Consider the following 20,981-nt stretch of genomic DNA (forward strand, 5'->3'; position numbering starts at 1 on the left):
TGCCCCCCCTCCTTTATTTTCTTCCCCCCTTCCTCTAAGAAGAGATTATTTCGACCCCTTCTCCTTCTCCTTACCTTTCCTCTAAGAAGAGATTATTTTGCCTTACTACTCCCTACCTGTAGGAAGATATTATTTTGTCCCCTACTAATCTTTACCTTCCCCTCTAAGAAGAGATTACTCCTTACCTTCCTTCCTCTAAGAAGAGATTATTCTGCCTTCCTTTCTCCTTATCCTTCCTCTAAGAAGAAATTATTTGGCTCCCTTCCTTCCTTTCTCCTTACCTTCCCCTCTAAGAAGAGATTATTTTGCCCTACTACTCCTTACGATCCCTGTAAGAAGAGATTACTTTGCCCTACTACACCTTACCTTCCCCTCTAAGAAGAAGAATTATTTTGCTCTACTACTCTTTACCTTTAAGAAGAGATTATTTTGCCCCCTCTTATTTTTTCCTTCCACTAAGAAAAGATTACTTTACCCCTTTCCTTCCCCTAAGAAGGGATTATTTTGCCTTCCTTAATCCTCACCTTCCCCTCAAAGAATAGATTATTTTCCCCTACTACTACTTAGCGTCCTCTACGAAGAGATTATATTGCCCTTACAACACCTTACTTTCCCCTCTATGACGAGATTATTTTGCCTTACTACTCCTTACCTTCCCCTCTAAGAAGAGATTACCTAAACCCTGAACCCTTCTTACCTTCCCCTCTAAGAAGAGATTACTTTATCCCTTACTACTTCTTACCTTTCTTCCTCTAAGAAGAGATTATTTTGCCTCACTACTCCTTCTCCTTACCTTCCCTCTAAAAAGTGATTATTTTGCCTTACTGCTCTTTACCTTTAAGAAGAGATTATTTTGCCCCCTCTTATTTTTTCCTTCCACTAAGAAAAGATTACTTTACCCCTTTCCTTCCCCTAAGAAGGGATTATTTTGCCCTACTACTCCTTACTCCTCACCTTCCTCTAAGAAGAGATTACCTAAACCCTTCCTTAATCCTTACCTTCCTCTAAGAAGAGATTATTTTGCCCTACTACAACTTACCTTCCCCTCTAAGAAGAAATTATTTTGTCCCCCTTCTATATTTTCTTCTCCCTCCCCTAAGAAGAGATTATTTTGTCCCCCTTCAATTTTCTCCTTACCTTCCCTTAAGAAGAGATTATTTTGCCCTACTACAACTTACTCCTTACCTTTCTGTAGGAAGATATTATTTTGTCCCCCCTTTCTATTTTTCTTCCTCTAAGAAGGGATTATTTTGTCCTCCCTCTTTTTTTTTTCTTTCTTCCTTCCTCTAAAAAGGACTACTTCGCTTTCTTCCTTCCTGTAGGAAGAGATTATTTTGCCTTTACTACTCCTTATCCTTACCTTCCTGTAGGAAGAGATTATTTTGCCTTAATACTCCTTACCGTCCTCTAAGAAGGGATTATGCTGCTCCCTTCCTTTTTATTTTCTTTCTTCCTTCCCCTAAGAAGATATTACTTCGAGCCCTTCTATTTTCCTTCCTCCAAAAAGAGATTACTTCGACCCCTTCTATTTTTTCCTTCCTCTAAGAAGAAGAATTATTTTGCCCTCACTACTCCTTACCTTCCCCTCTGTAAGGAGAGATTATATTGGCCTACTACTCCTTCCCCTAAGAAGGATTGTTCTCTTTTTTCCTTCCTCTAAGAAGAGATTATTTTGCTCCCTTCCCTTTTCTTCCTTACCTTCCCCTCTAAGAAGGGATTATTTCGCTCCCTTCCTTTTTTCTTACTTTCCACTAAGAATAGATTATTTTGTCCCCCCCTTTTAATTTTCTTCTCCTTCCTTCCTATAAAAATAGATTATTTTGTCCCTTCCTTAATCCTTACCTTCCTCTACGAAGAGATTATTTTGCCGTTACTACTACTTACCGTTCTCTAAGAAGAGATTATTGTGTCCCACTTTTTTTTCCTCCTTCCTCTAAGCACGACACTTTTTATACCCTTCCCTTAAGACGAGATTATTTTGTCCCACTACTACTTACCTTAATCTAAGAAGAGATTACCTAAACCCTGAACCCTACTTACCTCCCTCTAAAAAGAGATTACCTAAACCCGGAACCCTCCTTACCTCCCTTTAAAAAGGGATTATTTTACCTTTCTCCCTTCCTCTAAGAAGAGATTATGTAAACCCTGAACGCTAAACCCTAAACCGTAAACACTGAACCCTTCTTACCTCCCTCTAAGAAGAAATTATTTTGCCTTACTACTCTTTACTCCTTACCTTCCCCTCTAAGAAGAGATTATTTTGTCCCTTACTACTCCTTCCCTTAAGGGAAAAAAAATGGTAGAAACATATTTTTTTCTATATATACAAAAGTGTATATATTTATATACAATATATATATATATATATATATATATATATATATATATATATATATATATATATATATATATATATATGAATAATAAATGTTGGTGATGGTGTAAACCTTTTATATATATTTATATACAATATATATATGAATAATAATGTTGTTGGTGGTATAAACCTTTTATATATATTTATATACAATATATATATGAATAATAATGTTGTTGGTGGTATAAACCTTTTATATATATTTATACACAATATATATATAAATAATAAATGTTGGTGGTGGTGTAAACCTTTTATATATATTTATATACGATATATATATATGAATAATAAATGTTGGTGATGGTGTAAACCTTTTATATATATTTATATACAATACATATATATGAATAATAAATGTTGGTGATGGTGTAAACCTTTTATATATATTTATATACAATACATATATATGAATAATAAATGTTGGTGATGGTGTAAACCTTTTATATATTTCTGTATACAATATATATGAATAATAAATGTTGTTGGTGGTGTAAACCTTTTATATATATTTATATACAATATATATGAATAATAAATGTTGTTGGTGGTATAAACCTTTTATATATATTTATATACAATATATATGAATAATAAATGTTGGTGATGGTGTAAACCTTTTATATATATTTATATACAATATATATGAATAATAATGTTGGTGATGGTGTAAACCTTTTATATATATTAATATACAATATATATGAATAATAAACGTTGTTGGTGGTATAAACCTTTTATATATATTTATATACAATATATATGAATAATAAATGTTGGTGGTGGTGGTATAAACCTTCTATATATATTTATATACAAAATATATATAAATAATAAATGTTGGTGGTGGTGTAAACCTTTTACATATATTTATATACAATATATATGAATAATAAATGTTGGTGGTGGTGGTGTAAACCTTTTATATATATTTATATACAATATATATATATGAATAATAAATGTTGGTGGTGATGGTATAAACCTTTTATATATATTTATATACAATATATATGAATAATAAATGTTGTTGGTGGTGTAAACCTTTTATATATATTTATATACAATACATATATATGAATAATAATAAATGTTGGTGGTGGTGTGAACCTTTCCCCGGAGGAGAGTGCCAGTGGGTCGGGTTTGGCGTGTTTCTTTTCTATATCTATGAACTTCCAACTCCCCAAGGATTCGTTTCCGGAGGAATCGAACCGTTGAATGTTCACATCAAGATCCACATGCCTTGCCGCTGAGCAGATATCACTGAAAATATATGTGATATATTTTTTATTATGAACCATCCTTATATTTTCTCTATGCCCCAAGAAGGACACGGTTATCCATAAGGAAAAAAAAAAAAAAAAAAATTTTTAACGAAAAAAAAAAAAAAACTTTTAACGAAAAAAAAAAAAAATTTAACGAGAATAACACGGTTATCAAATAGAAAAAAAACAAATCAAATCAAATCAAATCAAATCAAAACAAATCAAATCAAATCAAAACAAATCAAAACAAATCAAATCAAAACAAATTAAAACAAATCAAATCAAATCAAAACAAATCAAATCAAAACAAATCAAATCAAATCAAATCAAAACAAATCAAAACAAATCAAATTTAAAATGCATTTCCTGGTGCATGGAGAAGATAAATGTCGCATGTAAAAAAAAAAATTTGTATAAAATGTTAAGGGAAATTTTTATGTTCCATGATTTTCCCCCTCATGAAATGACATAAATTCATTTCATAGAAGAAACTCCTGCATTTAACATGCGGAATATATTCCCACAAGTACAAATGCAAAAAAAAAAAATAAATAACAATGATGGAAAATGTACATTGGAGAATATGAAGCCAATTGCGATGGCACACCAAAAAATGTACGTTCATTCTCCCCTAACTTTATCCATACACACACACACACACACCCTACATTCCCCTGTAGGATACACAAAAAGAATTCATCATAACGACGCGTTAACTTACATTAATAGCAAAGGCTGTAAAAAGAAAAACAAAGGTTGTAAAAAGGGGGACCATTAAAAAACAAAGAAAAACAAAGAAAAAAATTTTATAAAATCAAAAATAAGTTAATGCTAATTCTCCTACTGGTCATTATACTTTCCTACCCATTACTTTTGCTGAGCCCTGTCCAAATTGTTAGTTCCTTAGTTACCATGTACACAGATAACGCTACCGCATTGCGAATTCTAGATTATCTAATTTTGGGCTTCATTTATTTGTGCATATTTTTGGCCTTCTGCTATTCGAAAAAGGCAAGAAAATGTATTAAGGAAGAGCTTAAATTATAGAAATACCCCTAGGGGGGAACTGCAAGAATAAATAATTTAAGCAGTCTAAGGAATAGAGGATAGGAAAGGAAAGAAGCCTTTAAGGACAAGGATGTGCAATACGTAATTAATTTTTTTTTTTTTTTTCTATTTTTGTTTAATAGTATGATTTAATTCAATTTAATTTTTCTGTTATATAATTTTTTTTTTTAATAAAATATATTTTTTTTTCCTTTTTATTTTTTTTTCTGCGATAGAATTCTTCCTTCTCAATATTTTCGTACAGATTAGTGCACCCACTTATAAACTTCCATTTCCCTAATTTTTGATAAAGTTCCTTCATGAGTTTTCCTAAACCATGAACATTCCACCCTCCATGCTGCACTTTATCACCTATCCAATAATACAGAGAATGACAGCGTGCATCATTTGATGAAGTGACATCCCTCCATTTATTATGTGCATAGCACCAAGCTTTTACAACGGCCTCTGCAGGGTTTTCAACAGTAGTATGTTTGCTTATGGTGCTCTTTATACTTGGAACGATACTACTATTACCGCAATCATCGGAACCCGTATCAAATTCTACATACAGCTTCAACGTCGCCTTCACTACGTTTAAATGTTCATCCTACAAATATACATATATACATGTATACATATATACATATATATCAATGTACACATATATGTATATGCATGTAACATGGATGCATGTCTACATATATGTTTGAAGGATGAAAATTATTTCCAATATATGTTCTAAGGATGGAATTTTTTTTACCGTTAATTCCTTTGTACTAGTAACCGTCTCTAATTCCCCCTGCCCCTCCACCTGTGGCTGCTGAAACTTCTTCTCCGCAGTAGTTAATTGAACTAGTAGCTCTGATGGATTGGTATTATTACCATTGCAAACTCGTTGGTATAAAGTACAATATTCCTTTAGGCTTGTCCCACCTGATGAGGTGATGGGGCATTGCTTTTTCAAAATAGCGCATGCCCCATTAGCATCCTGCAAATATGTTTTATATTTTTCAAAACATGCTCTGTCTACTTTCTCCTGTGATATTTTTTCCTTTATGTGGTTGTGATCTTGTGTATAGTCGAATAATTTTTTGAGGTGATCGAAAATGGTTTTGTCCTCAACAATCTTGTATGTATTAGTACATTCCCACCCATTGCTGTGTTCCTTCAATGTATCATATAATGCTGAAATAGCTTTCTGGAAAGAGGTATGTGTGGTCCCCCCATAGTTAATCAAGTTACCTATGTAATAGTACAGGAAATCGCAACCCATATTAGAAAATGGCGATTCCTTCTCTTCCTTCTTTCCTTTTGCATAACAATAGGCACCAACAATTGCAGTCTTATTTGTATAACCCCCCACATACCCGCTTATTCCGCTCCATATTCCCTCCCCGGAGTTGCAATAAGATTTACTTACGTTCTTTATTAGTTCTCTCCACATCCCCTCCGAAGGCAAATTATCCGAACAATGTTGGTCAGCATTCTATACACAAGAAGGTGAAGAATTCGTAGAGGGTAGTCATAAACATACATAATTTCATACTCCCAAAAATTCATTGCACCCTGTGGACGACATACTATATAATGTAGAACTACCCATGTTAAGGAGGATTGGAAGACCCCAAAGAAGGAATGAAAATGTATAGGAAGAGGAAGTGGGGCGCCTTAGATTCTGTATAATGGAGTTACCTGAAGTTTACACACGGACTTATTCCTACAAAATATAAGTTACAGGAACTTGCACAACTGGTACTGTGCCCTTCCTCATTTTCCCCTGTATCCCTAACACACATGAATATACATTAATTTTGCAGTATGCCTGGAGGCCCCTTAAGTACCCTCCTGGAGAATATTGTACGTAGGACTATTCGTTCAGTACTCATACACATAGTGGTGTTCCCCAATTATAGTACAATTCAGTAGTAGCAGGGAACTTGCCCGAATTATATGAGCGCCCTAGTTCCTATGTTCCCATAACACACATCATGTGCCACTTCCCCATTTAATACAGCTCTTCCATTTCCCTAAGACAGATATCTACCTTTTCACATGAGAATTGTTGTTATTACAAATAGACATCAAATAAAGACGCATAAAACTATTATGCGTAATACATTTTTTTTTTTTTTTAACACAAGTGAAACAGAAAAATGTGAGAATCAATAAATCAAAATTAAAACATCATAAGAAAATAGCGTAATATAACAAACAAACAAGTTCTATGTGTACTTTTTACAGTGTCACACCGAAAAAAAAAAAAAAAAAAAAAAAAGAGAAGAGAAGAAAAAATAATAGAAGAAAGGAAAGTGTGATCTTAGGAGGAAAGAAAAAGACAAATTGAAAAGGATATAATATATGTACTCATCTCCAGAACAATAGGAATTCCCCCTCTATATATATATATATATATATATATATATATATATATATATATATATATATGTTACGGGTTGCACAAGGGGAAAAAAAAAAGAAAAAAAAAAAAAAAAAAAGGGGGGCGGAGGGGGGACTTACTGTACGGCGAATTTTGTACGAATATTGGTGAACACAAAAAAAAATTCTGTACATAAACAGTAGAAACGTAACGCACAGAACCTCGAATATTATCTAATAAAGGGGGAGCATCACATATTATTCGGATTCATATGAAACAAATGAGCAAGGGAAAGGAAAAGAAAAGTAATAAAATGAAAGAAAAAAAAGAGAGCCTACATGCAAAGCATACAACACATAATTTATATATTAAAAAAAAAAAAAAAAAAAAAAGAAGAAGAAAGAAAAATAGTAATTTGACTTTGCCGTTAAAGGAGCTAGTGCCCCACGTCTTGTACGTGCCAAACTCCCTTGGGAGTCATCTTCTCACTGTTTATTCGTATCGAACTCATTTTCCCGTTTCCTATATTATTCTTCGGACGTTATCACATAACCACAATGATTAATTTTGCGCATACATCTCTGAAATAGAGGAATAAAGAAAAAAAAAAAAAAAAAAAGGAAGAGGTGGTGGGTGTGTGGAGGGGGTACATATAAGCATCCCGCGTCCAGAATGATAATAATAGTACTAATATATCCATACATATACGAACAAATGGAACAAAACATCTTGTCCATTCAACAGGCCACTTAAATGGAGGCACGAACGACGTGAAGACGTGCGCATAGTATTCCCATTCAAATAAGATTTGCATTACCTTTTTCTCCATATAATACCCTAATACGAAGAAAATACCAAAAATTAAAATTCCATATTTCATTATTTCGGTGTAATCTATGGGGCATATATCGCGCGATACGTGCGCACAAATATTTAAACCATTCCCCACTGCTCCTAATAAACGCGTCCTTACAAGGGCAGATTGTTGTGCTTGCATATTGAAAGAATAATACTTTGATTTTTAAAATGAATGCTCTGAATTCTTGAATTTTTTTTCATAACTGCATCATCCCTGTAATCCTGAATAGACCAAAAAGGAAAAAAAAAAAAAAAAAAGAGGAATATATGAGTAAATAAGGAAAACACTTTGTTTGCGTGAAAAATCACACGGACATGGGGTCACAGCATATGTACTACATGTGGAAACACCAAAGAAGGAAATACAGTTGATGTGGGGTGGGGAGGAGGTGCTCACTTGGAATTTCAGCGGAATGATGAAGGAAGAACAATGCGCATAAACCAATTAATAACAAAATATAGGCATGCACAGAGAAGCAACAGGTAAATGAAAATGACTTACTCGTACTTCCGTGTCCGAGCAGACCGAGAGGTTCGCACTTTCCCCTATATACCGTTCTGTATATTAGAACAAGTATCACAGGGATCTTACTATTTCCTCCACCCTTGATGTGGTAATTCCAATACTTTAATAAATATTTGAATTTACTGTTCCCACAACTTGATATTGCATTAAAGGTTTTAACTATGTAACTTCGCTGCAAAGAATTAAGGAAGCATTAACAGAATTCTGTAATTCCTTTAAATTATGCTACTTCTCACGATGTTCCGAATTTAATTTTTCCCTAACTGTTCTTCTACTTAAAATTTTTTCTACTTAAAATTTTTTCTACATAAAATTTTTTTTACTTAAAATTTTTTTTACTTAAGAATTCTTTTACTTAAAATTTCTTTTGCTGATTTTCTTTTTAATTTTTGACCTTATTATTTTTCATTTAATTTTTTTTTTTTTTTTTTGCCCCCTATTTTATTGAAATTATTACGCCGCTGTTCCCAAGGAGCATTCTCTTTCCTCGTGCATAATGCGGTTAATAAAATTCTTTTCTTTTCCCCCCCCCACATTCTGTATGCAGCAGGAAAAGTAAAAAAAAAAAAAAAAAAAATGTAAAGATTGGTCAACACTGTAATAACTCCCCCTTGTGCAAGTATAGACTTCAAGTGCGAATGAGAACATTGCGAGGAATTCTTTTTTTTTGTTTCTTTGTTTTTTCTCTGTTCTTTTTGTTCTTTTTTTTTTTTTTTTTTCTTTTTTTGTAGTAGTAGAGTGGTGATGGTGGTGGGGCTTAATAAATAGTTATTCAATTTGTATACCAGTGCAATAACAACCCCCACCCCCGACCCTTATTTTTGAGCAATATTTATTATCCAGTGTGGGATATTATATAATGTTAAGTGCAAGATTAATGACAATGAACCCATATGCTATTCTAATATTGTTAGTACTAAAGATAAAAGTGGAATACATGGGAAATATATGAATTCATACCTACAGAGGAAGGAAATATACTTAAAGAAGAAAAAAAAAAAAAAAAAAAAGAACTACCGGATTATTTGCATTACATGTAAATATTGCCCCTATAATAATTATGGAGTAGTGAAGCCCCTTGCCAGACCATTTGGGTAAATACGGAAATTACCCATATAGAATTTCTCTCATATGGTAAAGAATGTTAAATGTATATAATAGTACTAGTAGGGAAATGTAGACTGCAACCTAATTCATTGAGCACAACTCCAAATATTTTCACCGGAAGGATTTTCCATATGAAGTATTCAAGGTAGACGTAGGATCCCTGTATTATAGGGCCAAAGTGCATTTTATACAATTATTAATATTCCCAATTTCCATACTGCAGTACCCTATTATAGCGGCAAGTGGAGGAAAGTAATGCCATGGAGGGATTTCCAGAACAATTGAAGACCATATCGGTCACTGTTTGGAATGCATATAAAGATTTGTGGAAAAAAATATGCAAATTCATTAGAAATAATCTTCAGTTAAATAAGGGCGAATGTGAGGATGAGGACGCACCCATTGTATTTGCCGTTGTTTTATTTATAGTACTATGCAGCCTACTCTTTTACATGTGCTATGAGGTAAACGTACATACATACATATATATATATATATATATATATATGTATACATACTCTTAATTCATACACCGAAAAAAAATAAAAAAAAATAAAATAAAGAAAGAAAGAAAACTGCTGAACATTCTATGTATATTGCACTTTTGAATAATATAGCATTAAGCACATTATATATATGTATTTATATTCATGTGTTCATACATCTCCTCCTTTTCATTCTATTAGTGTCGACGTAATAGAGCCTTGCGCAGAAGGAGAGAGCAAGAGCCTATTATATACAACATAGACTATGAACAATTTATGATGGGACCAGGTAGAGAGATGATGCTAGCCCAGGGTTACCAATAACAGATGATCTACCCATAGGAGTGGACCACCAACACAACCAACACAACCAACACATACTAACACAACCAACATAACCAACACATACTAACACAACCAACACATACTAACACAAAACCAACATACTAACACAACACAACCAACATACTAACATAACCAACCTACTAACATAACCAACATACTAACACAACCAACACAACCAACACAACCAACATACAACCACAACACAACCAACAACACAACCACAACACAACCACCAACACAACCAACACAACCAACACAACCAACATACAACCACAACACAACTAAAACAACACAACATACTGACACAACCAACCTACTAATACAACCAACATTACTAACACAACCAACCTACTAATACAACCAACATTACTAACACAACCAACATACTAACATAACCAACCTACTAACATAACCAACATACTAACATAACCAACATACTAACACAACCAACAACAACAACACAACCACAACACAACCACAACACAACCACAACACAACAACCAACAGCACAACAACCAACAGCACAACAACCAACAGCACAACAACCACAACAACGACATGGAAGAAGGCAAAATCACAAAATATTCGTTATGGAAGTATATAATACCGTCGCCGCATGTAACATTGCAATGTGTAAGCACATATTGCAGAATGTAATGTAACACATTAAATGAGCATATACATTTATATGTGATGTAACACATTAAATCGAATGTTCCTGTCTGGAGGAAGTAGGGAAAATTATCACGTACAGTTCATACAGTATAGGAGAAAAGTTATATTTTTCCTTTTTTTTTCCTTTTTCTTTAAAAAGTTACTTTGTACACTTTTATTTGATCTTTTTTTTTTTTTTATTTTATTATTTTTCTGTACTAAATTGTTTATGTTCAATGTATAATGAATATGAGATCCTATAGAGAAAGAAAAAAAAAAAGAAGAAAAAGAAAAAAAGATTCTTCCTTCCATCTTTATTTCTTATTTTGTTTGCAACTTCCTTTTTACTGAACATCTAAAGTGTTCATTGAATTTTTTTTGTTACATAATTTTTGTTTTAATAATTTTTTTCTATTTTAATAATTCTTTACTCTTCTTCCATTCTAAAGTTCAATTATGGACCATTTGTAAAAATGTTTAGCGTTCTTCTACACTTTTTTCCGCGGAACCGTAATATAATCCGCGTGTGCTTGCGATCTGTTCGCAAAATAGGTTCCTCGCGAAAGATGTCTTCACGAAGGTGTTCTCGGGAATAAGTTGGCCGAATTTTTGTGAAGGTGTGTTCTGGCGGAGATTAATCCTCCTTTTTTATACCATACACAATCTTCTTTAGGTGCAGTTTCACATATTAAAATGGAAAATTGCAATGTCTTCACATGAGAAGAGGTCTAAAATTGCAATGTCCTCCTCACATGGAAGGAAGAAGAAAATTGCCTCATCCCTTCTCATTCTATTTTTTTTATTCGACTTTAAATATAATATTAGACGAAAAAAAAAATTTTGTCCAAAAAAAAAAAGAAGAAATTGTCCAAACAAAAAAGGGGCTACATTATCGAATTTGTTGCCACAGGAAAAAGGGCTGCCAATTGGGGTAATATGTTACTATATGTTTTATTAGCATACCGCATGTGAGCCCTTTCATTCCATGGGGACGAAAATGAAGGAGTATGTAGAAAAAGGAACATACACGCACATGCGCATATATCCACATGCATACCCCCAACTTCCTTGTCCTTAATATAATGCCGTATATTGTGCATAACCATTTACACATTAAATGCATCGACGTAAGGATAGCTAATTCTCTTGATAAGGAAAAGCAGCTTGCCCTTTCGTTTTCCCCCCCCCCCTTCCCTTTTGGCGCAACAAATAGTTCAGATATGTTCCACTTAGGAACTGTAAAAGGAGCGGGGGGGGATATGTGCTCGCAATTTGTGCAGTTACTGGATGTAAACAGGTGGGTTATTTTACACTTTTTCGGCTATGCACCGCTGACAATGGGAAAAAAAAATAAATAAACAAAAGAAAAGCGCCTCCCTCTGTGTTCGCATAAATATGACACAGGGACGAAATAAACGCGCTTAATCAAGTACACATAATATGTATATACGTATAAGCACACTAAAAAGTAAAGGTTCATATTTTTTTCCCAATTCCCCTACTATTGTTTTGAATTTCACAATTATTATTTTTATTACCTTCGTCCTGTTTTTTACCCAAGCAAGCGTTAATACCCTATTTTTATTTTTGCCCCCTTCGGGAATAATACTTGGTTGACCAGATATGGACTTACGATCATCCCGATAAACAAAAAATAACTCGAAAATGGATTCAGCGGTAATGGAGGCTGTCCCCCAGGGACTTGGGAGTTTATTGTATTCGTACGGATATGTACGCGATTGTATTTAGTACTCCTCACACAAGAAGATAAGCACATATATAAAAAAAAAAAATAATCGTATTGCGCCTGCTAAAATTTTGTTCCTTCCCTCTTCATGTCCCCCGTTCTGTTAAACTGTACATGTGTGCACGACAGGGGGAAAGAACACTAAATGTGTTACCATGATTTAATTATTCCTTTCCCTTCTTGCCTGTAGAAAATTCACTTAGAAATAAATGCGGGGAAGTGTATCTATGATGGCAAGACAGTGAAGCCTGATAACCGAAAGGGCAAACTTGTCCTCTATAAGGTAAAGGAAAAATTGCTCCATGCCTTTCGACAGTATATTGTCGTTCCATTTATGAATCACGGGGAGGAGTGATAAAAGTGATGTTCCCTCATCCTCCCCTCTACTGTCTGTTAATATGCGCTTGTATTAATTGCCCAATTTAATTATTTGCTCTTTCCTTTTTCTTCCTTTTTTCCTCCCATGAACTGCGAAACCATTGCTATCGTTAAAAAATGGAAAATAGATATGCGACAATCTGTACAACTTCCAGTGGATCAACAGGGAAAATAACAAAGTGGAGGTATTTTTTCGATGCCAAAGTAGATAACCCCAAAATAATGCACACACTTCTTACCTGAACATATTGAATGACACAGCACATTCCATCACCCCCTATATGAGCACATTAATCCTCTGTGTCTTCCCATCCAATTGTATTTAGGATAATTTGATTTTAACCAAAAGCATATCCCTGGAGAGAGTTGAGCAGTGCAAAACTGGGCGGGTATATCTTCTGAGGAATAAATTGCGAGGTAAGAAAAAATTATAAAATACCCAAATGTGTTAGCCTTCTAAATGGGGAAAGATTCTAAACACATGCTTGAGCTGTTTCTCTTTTCTTAGTTGAAAGAATGATAAGGGGAAAAAGAAAAAAATCGCAAAATATAGAGAAATTGAGCGTTGCAGACGACTGGGTTCGCTTTTATGGGATTATTATAGCACACACACATATATATATATATATAAATTTATGTCCATTTTTTTCTTTTCCTTCCCTCTAGGAGAGGTGTCCTTCTATTGGATGCAAGACTATGACGATTCGAAGGACGAAGTAAGTTAAAGAATTTATTGCTAAGGGAAAAGGATGCATTATTCTTTCTTTCCTTATGACCTAATTGGTATAGTTGGCTAGTTAGCGAGTTGGCTGGGTGCCCCTATCTTGCTGCATAAGGGCACCTCTTTTTTACCGCATGGACTTCATTTTCCAATCATACCTTTACTGTTCAGGTGTTCGTGAAGAAATTCAACTCCATCATAGCAAACGAATTGTCCAAGGGTGAGATATGTTCTGTAAAAATTAGGGGAGGCACCTACAAGTGTGTACCTACAGAAAGACTTAGATACATAACTAACAATGCACCCTGATATTCCCCCTCCCTTTTTTCGCACCCCTTTACCTTTCATTTTAATGCAGATATTGGGAGCAAAAGGAGGTATAACCCAAATGAGTACTCGTCTGGGTTATCGGACTTGCTATTTGCGCATAATAGAAATTTGCAGGGCGCGGACTCGAAGAACGGTGAACTATCACAAAGGGGCAAAGAAATATGCTCCAGATGCTTCTTTATTTTTTTTTCATCTAATTAGTATGTCTCCATTTGTATACTTGTGTGTGAAATGAAAATTGACACTTCTCTTCTTCTTCCTTCTTTTTTTCTCTGTATTTGTAGCGGTCTCCTTTAAGGACTTCTTTGTGAGCGAAAATTTCTCTAAGCTGCTTGAAATACCGGAAGCCTACGAGGAACTGAAAATGTTATAAGTCATCAAGAGAGAGATAAAGAAACGAATGCGCTGCATTTTTATGTGGTTCATATACCCCCTACTGTAGGGACCATGCAGCCTATGGATGAGCTTTTCTGGCGTTGTCACTTTGTTGTTGAATTGTGACTCTTCCCTACATATTCTCATCTGGTGAACATTTTTTCCGTAATGCACTTAGGCATATGCCGTCTGGGTATCAGAACAAGTACGACATCATGGACTTAATAAATAGTAGAGCTCTGAATCCCAACTTGAAGTCGCTTGACATGTCCCTACAGTCCCACCTGAATTTCATCTTGATGTCTTTGAGTGAGTCACATGTGCACATACTCCGCATGAATGTACAATTAAATATGCACACATTCGTATGTGCCAAAGGCGGGCGCACCCTTGTCGTGTCGCTACCAATTTGGCGCCCACTTTTTTCTTCCATTTTTTTTCATTTTATTATTTTATTTTATTGTAATCCATTTTTTCACTCATTCTGGCCCCCGCAGACTTACCCTCACCAGAAGGCAACATCAGCGACCGTAAGGCAAAACATAAGAAACCCTGGAGAGTCTCACTTTTCCTTTTTTAATCTCGTTCTTCGATGACATCCTCCGTGCCTGTCCCGCTCTTGGGGTAGCCCTTATATGAAGTTTTTCCTTCTTTTTTCCTTCCTTGCAAAATTGCAGCAATGGAGTATTTAGTTGAAGCGTTGGAAAATAAATATAAAAAGGAAGAAAACAACTGATGCGTGTAGCAGGGTCGCACACACAGAGAGTAATAGGGAAAAGCAAGTTGATGTCTCTTTCCAAAAACTGTGCATAAAGAACAAAAACATGGCATTTGAAGAAATCCTCAGGGAGGGGCAATATACGTCAAAAGAAAAAAAAGAAGCATATTAAATAGCAGCAAAATTGGGAGAAACGAAATAGCGAAAAGGGGGAGTTAACAGGGAAAAAAATTAAAAAGTAAAATTCGTGCATCGTTGACATGCCATATGTGCACAGTCAAAACGAACAGGTCGAACAGGTCACACGTCGAACAGGTCACACGTCGAACAGGTCACACGTCTTCATATCACTTGGATACCAAATGAGATATCAGACCAATAAAGTACAACAGAGATGAAAATAAGATTCCCTTGGACGCGTTGCTCTGTTCGAAGTCTTTCTGTAAAGTGGAGAAAAAGGAAAAATGTAAAAATGGGGATGAGTGTCCATAGTGAGGGGAAATATTTTACACGCACATGCATGGTTCATTGCAAAACCAGGGAGGATTTTTTTTTTTTCTCTCTCATCCTCCCATGTGCGAATTTACACAACTTGCGCGTTCGCCTAATCCTACCTCCTCGGTGTTTTTCTCCATAACGCTTTCCGTGTACAGCCTAGACCAGTCGAAACGACGGCAGAGTGACTTTTTGGGAATTTTCAGCTCAACGTCTTCTGTGCTCGTTTCGACTACGTTATATAGTAGCTTGTAGAACATATCACTTTTGTCGCATTTCTTGTCATATGTTTCTTCATCCTCCAGTTCTTCAATATTGGCAAGGTCGCTGTAGGGGTCCTTTTCCCTCCAGGAGAAGTTGTTCGCCTTGTTCACTTTACCTGCAAGGGAGAGAGAAGATAAAGATATAAATGAACAGAAGGGAAAGCAAACGGTAAGAGAAAGGTACTCATCGAAATAATCGCATTCTGCCCAACGAACACATTTACATGTGTCTCCTTCGGCGCATATGGCTGTTCACCGTGTGGGGAAACATGCACGCTTGATGATTCCCCGTACCATCTACCAAACGAGCACAAAAGATGACCACGTCGTCCATGTTCTTTATGGTTTTCTGGCTGTTCTCAAAGACATATTCGCAAAAGGTAGATACGTATAGATCGGTGTCTTCATCGATAAAGTAAACATCGAGCAGTAGAATGGCATTCATCACAAGGGGGACTAGCACCCTCAGAGAATGGATCCTCTCGAAAGGAGTGTAGTGACAAAAAATGGGAAGAAACGAAAGAAAGTGTGTACTCTCGGGACTAAATCTGAACACCAGCTCTATGCAAAAGTTCAGAGCAATATACAAGCAAATTAAAATTCGATACTTCTCATTGTCTTTTCCATAGGTATACAAAAAGCCAAAGATAAATGAAATGGCAAATTGAAATATGGCTATGATAATTATTTCTACGTAAAAAAAGTTGGTAATTTCACTTCCAGCAAAATCTCCAAATCTGTCATATATGTACTTTTTCTTTTCATTTGACAGTATTTCGTATGCTTCTCTTATTTTATTAAACCTTTCGAATGAATCCGCTTCTTTGTTTTTGTCTGGATGGTACACTCGGGATAACCTTCTGAATGATTGCTGAATGTCTGTCTTCGATGCGTACGCGTTTAACTGTAGAACTTCATACAAATTTTGGTTTGTTTTTCTCAGTTCGTATATGCCGACACAGAAGAGAAGCAACAGCGCAATATACACTCCATACTCCCTCTTTCCCTTGTTCCACGACCTATTCGGTCCTATTAGCCACTTGGTCAGTGGCGCGATAATGATCATGTGGATGATTATCTCCTCCATTTTGAGGTGGGCGGGTCGCGCTTGTTCTTCGGTTGAGGACCGCCACGCCAAAATCGTGCAATACTACAATACGGTTGCACCGTTTGACAGCTCAACAGGGGTCAGCACTTCGGAAACGGATGGTGATCAAGCAACTAGGTCGAAATGCACATCCACGGGGGATCCCAATGGGGTATATACCATTGAGGAAACTAAGAATGCCGCGAAAAGAGGGCAACAAGAATCACACAACTCGGTTGGTGCGAAAAGTATACATCAATGTATTTTTCTATTCCGCAAAACCTGCGCAAATAACTCAATGGCTTATACAAACATGTATATACACACACGTATAACCTTACACGCGTCTGTAAGTCCTCAATGTGGAAGAGTCTTCTTCATTAAAAACTCCTTCCACCTGGAAGATTATTTTAGGCAAACGTGTCACGTTCGTATGTTGCTACACGTACAAATAGAGCTCCGGAAATACTAATAACGAAGCACGAGGGCTGTGAAGGAGGTGCAGGCGAAATATGCAATTAGGCGTTCGTTAAGGCGGTCGCCTGCTCATGGTGTGCGTGCCATACCAAACGAACACTGGAGAAGGAGAAGCTAGGCGGAAATCGCACTAGTAGGAATACTTATGGAGATCCTATTGGGGCAGTGGAAATCTGGTCCTGCGCGAGTGGCCACGCAAGCGTCCAGCATAAAATGTTTGCGCAAAAAGTACGGGCATACTGTCCATACAAATATTTTCACGTATGTTCATATAACAATACTCTCCCCTCAGAGCATATGCCAAAACATCAATTCTGTGAATACAACAAAAAAAAAAAAAAAAAAAAAAAAAAGATATCGCAGAAAATACTGCAATAGATAACTAAGCTACATAAATGTACATCATGCAGGAAAAGTTACAACTCTAAAAATTGACAAATGCTAATTAACTCCAATTTTGATGGATCTTCCTTTCACTCATATTCACTTTGTTCATTTTTATCCATAAGAAATGTGGAGGTAGCCAAAATGGAAAAAAAAAAAAAAAAAAAAAAAAAAAACGCTACATTTGTGTAACGCATGTAATCGCAAAATTATCTATAAAAATGGAACAAACACATTAACGGATAAGCAAAATGCGCCAAGCATTACTGCCGCACGATTTCTTCAAATCAGAAATCGCCAAATGAACAATGCGCAATTAAAACATAAAATGTTAATCCTGAAACGTAAGTCGTACAGGCATTATAAATACACATGCATACATGCGTGTGATTACGCAGAATTGTGGAAGAGTTCCCAGAATGCTTGCATTTCTCCTAAACTGAGTAACAGTGCGCACCGCATCAAATTTTCCCGGTGGAGAAAAAGACCAAATGCAGACTTGTATTTTGTTTTAAAATTAAAACAAGATGAAATGCTCTGACAATGGAGGTGGTAGCTGACCGAGCGGAAAAACTACGTCATAGTAGAAGATGGAAGGGGAAGAAGCTTTTCAAAGGGTATAAGCCACGTATGTTGGTGAAACTATAAAACTGTTTTTATGAACGCCCGTGATGCCTTTTTCGTCCAAAACGTCAAAGGTTTTTTCAAAATTGTTCAAATTGATTTCAAACCGCGTGCGCACTGACAGGTGTGCTTTCTTACGCGGTATACTTTGACATATGCTGTTGGTTTCTCCATGTTGTGAGCCTGTCTCACAGTTAATGAAAAGAGTGCTAACTTTTCATTTGGAGTGAAAAAAAAAAAAAAAAAACTATCCGTTGGCATTTCACAACGCGTGACGGGAACAATTATACACAAAAAAATATCATGAAAAAATTAGTACAAATGAAAAGGTATACGTCTGGAAGACACTGGTTAACCCCTCTTTTTTCTGTCACTGTGCACTACTGATATCGAATGCTAATTTTGCTTTTTCGTAGCTGAATGCGCCGACGAATGATCTCCCGCATGGATAGGTTTTTCTCACTCGAATCCCCAATCCCAGCATTGTAATTGGTCCACACGTTCCCCAAGTTGGCGTAGTAATCCATGGGGTATATGTCTCTATATTTAACTGCTTGCAAGAAAACATAAGCTTCATAACTATTTAAGAGAGGTTTGGAGTTATAATTCCCCCAGTCGATGGACAACCTTGGACAACCTATTTGAATAAAGACGTCGACATTTTTGAACAAGGCTAATTTTTCATTAAATATTTCTGACAATAAAAGGATAAAAAAATATATATTTTTTTGCTTGACAAGATTTAAAATGTTTTGTAAAATGTTCACGTTTCCCTGTCTTCCCAAAGTACTTAAAATAATGCACACACTTTTGCAGTTGGTGCTTTTTTTTATTTCATTTTTTCGTATTTGGTGAAAAAGGGAGTAGTTATATTTTTCCGCTGTTATTACTTTGTTAAATGGATTATATCTGTAGAAGGTGAAATCAGGGTTGTGTATCATCAAGCTTTCCAAATGAAACCTCCCATCTGCTATGAAGACAATTTTGACTTGATTTTTTTGTAAAAATCTTTTGCACTCGTTTATGATGAATTGTTCGCTGTGATGGTTGTCATTGTCATCTTTTGGGGGGATATCCCCAGATGGGTATTTCTCCCCTTGTGCTTCCCCGCCTAGTGAATTGCCATTTTGACTGGGCTCCACCTCCTTCTCCACATCCACCTCTCGTTCCCCTTTCGTCACAACGTGCTCATGGAGAAAGCGATACAAATTGGGGGATGTACACCCGAGTACCTCTCCCTTGGTTAAGGGAAGAACTTGTGGGATGGGCAAGAAAAGGTCAAAGTAATTTTCTTTCTTTAAAATATCATGCACATTGTGTACAAGGCAAGAAAATTGTATTGTGCCAAGAAGTAAAACAATGTCCCTCTTTTTGAAATTCTTTTTTATTGTCTGTACCAAATGGGAAGAGTTTAATTTTATATCCACAAAGACGTAAATGCATCGTACTTTCGTTACAGTCAAGGGAACCAAACAGGAATGCCCATAGTGAATGATCAAATCACACTTCAGCTTCTCACTTGTGTAATCATCAATACAACATCCACCATAGGTCACATCCCCCAAGATAATAACGTCTTCTACACAGTCACAAAAAAAATATAAAATTTCAGAAATGTACAATCCCCAAATCAACAAGCCCTCAGGTAATTGTAGCACGATGTTCTTAAACTTCTCCCTTAGGATAATGTCAATGCATTTATATATTTCGAAATTGTAATTTTCTGGGAAGCACTTTTTGATAGCCTTCTGCAACAGCTCATTGTTCAATATAAATTTCGGGATGGCGCAGTGGATTTTCTTTTTCTCCTTGTTTTCTTCCAAAGTTTTGCTTCTCTCGCTAATTTGATTCATCTTTTTTGTGTAGGAAGCGATAATGCGTACACGCGCGGAGTAGAATATTCGGAAAAGGCAGAATCCTCAAATGGGATTAAATTTCCACTTATTATATGATGCATATACGCATGGTACAACTATTTCGGGATGCCTGCAAGGTTGCCATATCTAAAAGAGAAAATACCGCTGTTGCGTTTTACAAATTTTCGACGATGCGTCCTTCCGGGGGTTATACCAGAAATGTCCATGCATCAGCACATGTTTCTTACGTGGGTCAGGTCACATATATGACCATTCGCATTAGAAGGAAAAAAGTTCCACAAGGAGGGGATGAAGGAAAAAAATAAACACGGAAAAAAAAAAAAAGAAATGTAATTTTTCTTTTTCTCTCTAGCGGTCCGACCAAAATATTAAAAAAGAAAAAGAAAAAAAAAAACTTCTCCCTTTTTTCCGTTGTATAAAAAGGGACCTTACAACGACCTGCATTTTTTTTCGCAATTTCG

At 35.6% G+C, this 20,981-nt stretch overlaps 4 protein-coding genes across 4 annotated transcripts; 1 reads left to right on the top strand and 3 right to left on the bottom strand.

The window, feature by feature from the left end:
* Nucleotides 1-4,843: 4,843 nt before the first annotated feature.
* PKNH_1344200 (KIR-like protein) lies at nucleotides 4,844-6,463 on the bottom strand (the record flags this gene model as incomplete). Its single annotated transcript, XM_002260819.2, has 3 exons — nucleotides 4,844-5,299; nucleotides 5,453-6,178; nucleotides 6,428-6,463. 3 exons carry the CDS (start codon nucleotides 6,461-6,463, stop codon nucleotides 4,844-4,846), a joined length of 1,218 nt encoding a protein of 405 aa, XP_002260855.2.
* Nucleotides 6,464-12,709: 6,246 nt separating this feature from the next.
* Nucleotides 12,710-15,331, top strand: PKNH_1344300 (26S proteasome regulatory subunit RPN13, putative; the record flags this gene model as incomplete). The annotated part of the gene is made up of 11 exons (XM_039113582.1): nucleotides 12,710-12,721; nucleotides 12,982-13,074; nucleotides 13,298-13,354; nucleotides 13,496-13,586; nucleotides 13,836-13,885; nucleotides 14,062-14,110; nucleotides 14,249-14,353; nucleotides 14,505-14,586; nucleotides 14,774-14,904; nucleotides 15,093-15,125; nucleotides 15,273-15,331. 11 exons carry the CDS (start codon nucleotides 12,710-12,712, stop codon nucleotides 15,329-15,331), a joined length of 762 nt encoding a protein of 253 aa, XP_038969956.1.
* Nucleotides 15,332-15,660: 329 nt separating this feature from the next.
* PKNH_1344400 (DnaJ protein, putative) lies at nucleotides 15,661-17,158 on the bottom strand (the record flags this gene model as incomplete). The annotated part of the gene is made up of 3 exons (XM_002260822.1): nucleotides 15,661-15,753; nucleotides 15,928-16,187; nucleotides 16,366-17,158. 3 exons carry the CDS (start codon nucleotides 17,156-17,158, stop codon nucleotides 15,661-15,663), a joined length of 1,146 nt encoding a protein of 381 aa, XP_002260858.1.
* Nucleotides 17,159-19,023: 1,865 nt separating this feature from the next.
* On the bottom strand, nucleotides 19,024-20,496 carry PKNH_1344500 (diphthamide biosynthesis protein 1, putative; the record flags this gene model as incomplete). Its single annotated transcript, XM_002260823.1, has 1 exon — nucleotides 19,024-20,496. One exon carries the CDS (start codon nucleotides 20,494-20,496, stop codon nucleotides 19,024-19,026), a length of 1,473 nt encoding a protein of 490 aa, XP_002260859.1.
* Between the last annotated feature and the right edge of the window lie 485 nt (nucleotides 20,497-20,981).

The sequence above is a fragment of the Plasmodium knowlesi genome, assembly GCF_000006355.2.
Source record: "Plasmodium knowlesi strain H genome assembly, chromosome: 13".
Taxonomy (NCBI): Eukaryota; Apicomplexa; class Aconoidasida; order Haemosporida; family Plasmodiidae; genus Plasmodium; species Plasmodium knowlesi.